This window comes from Vicia villosa, linkage group LG4, assembly GCF_029867415.1.
Source record: "Vicia villosa cultivar HV-30 ecotype Madison, WI linkage group LG4, Vvil1.0, whole genome shotgun sequence".
In the NCBI taxonomy this organism is placed as follows: domain Eukaryota; kingdom Viridiplantae; phylum Streptophyta; class Magnoliopsida; order Fabales; family Fabaceae; genus Vicia; species Vicia villosa.
In genome coordinates, this window is record NC_081183.1 from 33,181,148 (window position 1) to 33,185,945 (window position 4,798).

General features: G+C 36.6%; 1 protein-coding gene across 1 annotated transcript; it reads right to left on the minus strand.

The window, feature by feature from the left end:
* Positions 1 to 1,808: 1,808 nt before the first annotated feature.
* Positions 1,809 to 2,646, minus strand: LOC131599040 (uncharacterized). The gene is made up of 2 exons (XM_058871550.1): positions 2,126 to 2,646; positions 1,809 to 2,031 (listed from the first exon to the last, which is right to left on the minus strand). Exons 1-2 carry the CDS (start codon positions 2,472 to 2,474, stop codon positions 2,021 to 2,023), a joined length of 360 nt encoding a protein of 119 aa, XP_058727533.1. The 5' UTR covers positions 2,475 to 2,646; the 3' UTR covers positions 1,809 to 2,020.
* Between the last annotated feature and the right edge of the window lie 2,152 nt (positions 2,647 to 4,798).

Below are 4,798 nucleotides of genomic sequence, written 5' to 3' on the forward strand. Positions count from 1 at the left end.
TGTTTGGTAAAGAATAAAGAGTCTTATTTTGAGTCGTGAACACAATTCGTTTCTTATGTTCCAAGTCCTCTATAGAGATGTTTATCTCTATGGATTTTCAAGAGTTTGTTTGAGTTCAGATGAGCTAATGTCTTAGGTATCAACTTCACAAAGTTCATATTCCCTAGTAGAAGGACAGGGAATATATGGAAGTTTGAAAAAGCAACATTATAGTCTAAGAGAGGCAGTTTGGACATAATGTGGATTAGAATGGGCAGGTTCTGATATGGATGTAAGTATTGTGTTCTGGCCATACACAATTACTTTCATGATGAAGACTTCACTTAGTGAAGATGACTATGAAGACAAAAGTGCTATGATCGGATCAACACAACTAAGGATAAAGAAGAATCTCTTCTGTTTAAGGAGTATGCTAATCAATGTGTGAGATTGAAAAACACCTTATCAAGAAGGATTTCAAAGTATCTTAAGTAGACCATGATCTGTTTTCAAACATGCACTACAACACGGAAGGGCTTCAAAAGCGCTTTTTTCTGGGCTTTAAAAGCGCTTAAAAGCGCTGTGAAAGGCAGCGCTGGCAAAGGTAACAAAAGCGCTTAAGAAAGCGCTCTGGTAGGCCCCCCCTATAAGAGCGCTTTTCTGGAAAAAGCGCTCTTGTAGGCCCCCCTTTAAGAGCGTTTTTCTGGAAAAAGCGCTCTTGTAGGCCCCCCTTTAAGTGCGCTTTTTCCAGAAAAGCGCTGTGATAGGCCCCCCTGTGAGAGTAAAAAATAAAATAAAAAACGCAACATACTAAAGCGCTTTTGGAAAAGCGCTCTTATAGGGTGGGCTTTAAGAGCGCTTTTTCTGGAAAAAGCGCTTTAGTATGTTGCTTTTTTTTTTTTTTTTTTTTTTGCTTTTTTATTAATCTTTGGCAGCGCTTTTACAAAGAAGCGCTTTAGTAGGTGGGCCTTTAAGAGCGCTTTTCAAAAGCGCTTTCGTTGCTAAATGAGGTATTTTAATGTGTAGCCTGTAATTTAATCCTCCCAGTCGACCTGTAATATTTTCGACCTGTAATATGTTTTCAACCTGTAATATTTTCGACCTGTAATTTATTTTCGACGATATTATTTCAGCCATCAGTAAGACAATATATATATACTAATATAATACCATTATAATATCCAAAATTATATATATACATCATTACAACATCAATAATATTATAGTTCAAATCGACACAAATCCTACATGAAAAAGCGCTTAATATAAAATTGACACAAATCTTCTTTGATTTCTTCCAACTTAAGCTTCGGGTACGCAGCAGCACGGAATTCGTCAAGGTACTACAAAACAAAAACATAATATGAATGATATATTTAGTTAAATGTAATAAATTATATGAAATTATCTTAAGTTATAAATTCATACCGTGAGCGGAATCTCTAATTGATTCGCCTGAAGGATTTCTTTCATATACCTCAAAACAAAGTATCCGCAATCGTAACTGTTTCGCTGTTGCGGACACTACATAGAAAAACAAATAAGATTCTATAGTTGTCTTGTTTTATCAAGTAGCATAAATATATTACAAGCAACATTGTGAATAATAATGTACCTGCACTTGGATCCAAGTAATGTTGTTAGATTTAGTTCGGGATACCTGTGCGTCCCGTTGACTTCGGAACACTTGTATTGATCTAATTAACAAATATATAAAAGCATATGTTTAGATCAATCCCACAAATAAGTAAATATATAAATATACACGAATATATATTTAGAACGATCCCACTTACAAATCAACGATGCTCTCGCACTTTTCGTGGCACTCCTTTTCCGAAAATCTTCATCTCTTTGATTTACAAACTCAGCCCAATCTTTTTCACCAATGAAGATCTCATACTTTTTTGGCCGTCCCGGTGCCTCTTCAAGAAAGTTTCCATCTTTATCCTTAAGATAGGTGTTTGTCAAAAAGGCTTTCCACCCTCTATATCTTTTGCCGGCCAAACTAAGTATGTAGCGTTTACGATCATCTGGTATCTCAAAAGTCCTCTGCAAAAAAACATACGCATAGTGTGTTAGTATAAGTAATTTAAACAATTTATCGTCAAGATAATAACAACAATTAACCATATATGATATATACCTGAAGCTCGTCCCAAATCGCTTTTTTTTTTCGCATCCAACTCTTCGCTTTTCAGATTCCATTTAGCTGTGGAGACCGGAATATGCATACGAACAAGTGTACCAATATAGCTTGTCAACTTTGCAGAATTAGGACCAATTGCTTGTTTATCAGAATTCCAATCCAAACGGTATACTAATCCTTGGTCTCTATGTCGAACGATTCCCTTCATAATAGTGATGCCTCGTGCAACTTCTTTTGCTTCAGTATCAGGTGGAGCATTTGTATCCGTGGCATCTCTTTCTTGAGCATCTCTTTCTTGTGAGTTTTCTTGTGAGTTTTCAGGTGGAGCATCTCTATCCGGAGCCATTTAACCTGTATCAAACAAACTAAAGCACATTAGTACACTATTAATAAGCTAACAATCTATACAAGTAAAATGGAAGTCAAACCATGCATGTACAAGTGTATCGGAAACGAAATCGGTACAAATCAAAATAAGCGTCAAAAAAGAAAGTTGTCGGAATTGAACGAAATTTACATGGCTATGGTAAAACGTCCCCACGGACTCAAAAATAAAGTCAGTTTTCCGAAATTCAGACCCTAAGCCCGACTTTTGATTACGGGCAGAAGCAAAACCGATAAAAAAACAGTCCCGAAATGTAAAGATAAGTGCATGAGCAGCTCCGGAATCGTCAAAATAGTATAGTTACATGTAAAGAAGTCGACAAACGGATTCATGGTTCAAAAGTTATGTACAAAACGAGAATATGCACCAAAATTGAATAAGTACTATACTATTGATTAAAACAATCGGTACAAATTGAATAAAACAAATTAGTCAGAATATGTATACTATTACCTTTATCACTAACGTCTCTTTCTTTTCTTGGTAGGATTGTGTTCTACGCGTCTCTTAACAACGCGGACGGTTGGATTGATCCAAATACCCTCATTATGATCATTTCTAGTACAAGATTCATTCTCATTTTGATCGTTTCTTGTACAAGATTCAATGCCAACACCAATATCACCTTGATCTTCAATGTTTTCATCAACTATTTTGTTAGATAAAAGCACTATAGACCATTTCGTACTTGTCGGATCATTGACATAGAACACTTGTTTAGCTTGAGAGGCTAGAATGAAAGGCTCAATTTTGTACCCTACCCTATTGAGATCCACTTGCAAAAATCCTGACTTATCCATTCGTATGCCACTATTTTTTTCAACCCACTTGCAACCAAATACAGGAATCTGAAACTTCGCGTAATCAAACACCAAAATGCGCTCGATAACCCCAAAATATGACAAATTTGCAAATTTCGGATTTAAGTCATTCGCACTTGATATGTGCATTGCTTCAGCTACCAAGGTAACACCACTATTTTGCATAGTACTTTTATCATCCTGTTCTTTGGTATAAAATGTGTATCCATTAATAGCGTATGCGCTATAAGAAAGCACAATTACAGTTGGACCATAGGCTAAACATCTCAACCTTTCTGTTACTGAAGCAGGATCTGAATGATACTTTGAATAAATATGATCCCTAAACCACGGTATGAAACTTCGATTGTGCTCTCGTACTATCCAGTTCTCATTTCTATTTGGATTTAAATCTCGGAGAACAACCTTGTGCATTTCAACATACGGCTCAACCTCAATCTCATTGTGCAGAACATACAAGTGCGCTTGATCCCGTTCGACCATTGATACTGTCACAACTTTATTTCCAATTAGCCTCTTTCCTTCTTTTTTTTCGACAATATGAGATTTGGGGAGTCCAATTGATTGAACATTTGACAGATATTCAGTACAAAACTCAACCGCTTCTTCAACAACGTATCGTTCGGCAATACAACCCTCCGGTCGACTTCTGTTTTTCACGTACCCTTTTAATATTTTCATATAACGTTCAGCAGGGTACATCCATCTCATATAAGCTGGTCCGCACAATTGTGTCTCTTTCACAAGATGAACGACTAGATGAACCATTATGTCAAAAAACGAGGGAGGAAAATACATTTCAAGATCACATAAAGTAACAACTATCTCTTTTTGCAATGTTGGTAAGATTGCGGGATCAACCACCTTACTGCAAATTGACCTGAAGAAGAAACACAACTTAGTTATTGCGCTTCTTACTTTTTCTGGCAGAATAGAACGTATACCTATTGGTAAAAAATGTTCCATTATAACATGACAATCATGCGTCTTCAAACTCTTTAACTTGAGGTCTTTCATGGACACAAGTCTTCTAATATCTGAAGAGTAGCCTTTTGGAACTTTAACTTCACTGAGGAACTTACACAATGTTTTCTTCTCCTTTCTAGATAGAGTGTAAACAGCAGGTGGCAGATATGTTCGTCTTCCTTTCGTCACGGGTCCCAATTCAGTTCTCATCCCCATGTTTACCATGTCCTTCCTTATGTTAAGGCCATCCTTAGACTTTCCTTGTATATTGAGTAACGTACCTATGACGCTGTCAAATACATTTTTTTCAATATGCATAACATCCAGGAAATGTCTTACGTACAACGACTTCCAATATGGAAGTTCAAAAAAAATGGACTTCTTCTTCCACCCACCCTTGACAAGTGAATGTGCAAAAGGCTTGCCAAACTGAGTGCTCACATCTTTCACCTTTTCAAAAATTTGATCACCTGACAAAAAAGGCGGGGCTGTACCATG

Bases quoted from the DNA above. Each gene is read 5' to 3' on its own strand.
- LOC131599040 (XM_058871550.1), bottom strand. From the start codon at position 2,474: ATGGCTCCGGATAGAGATGCTCCACCTGAAAACTCACAAGAAAACTCA.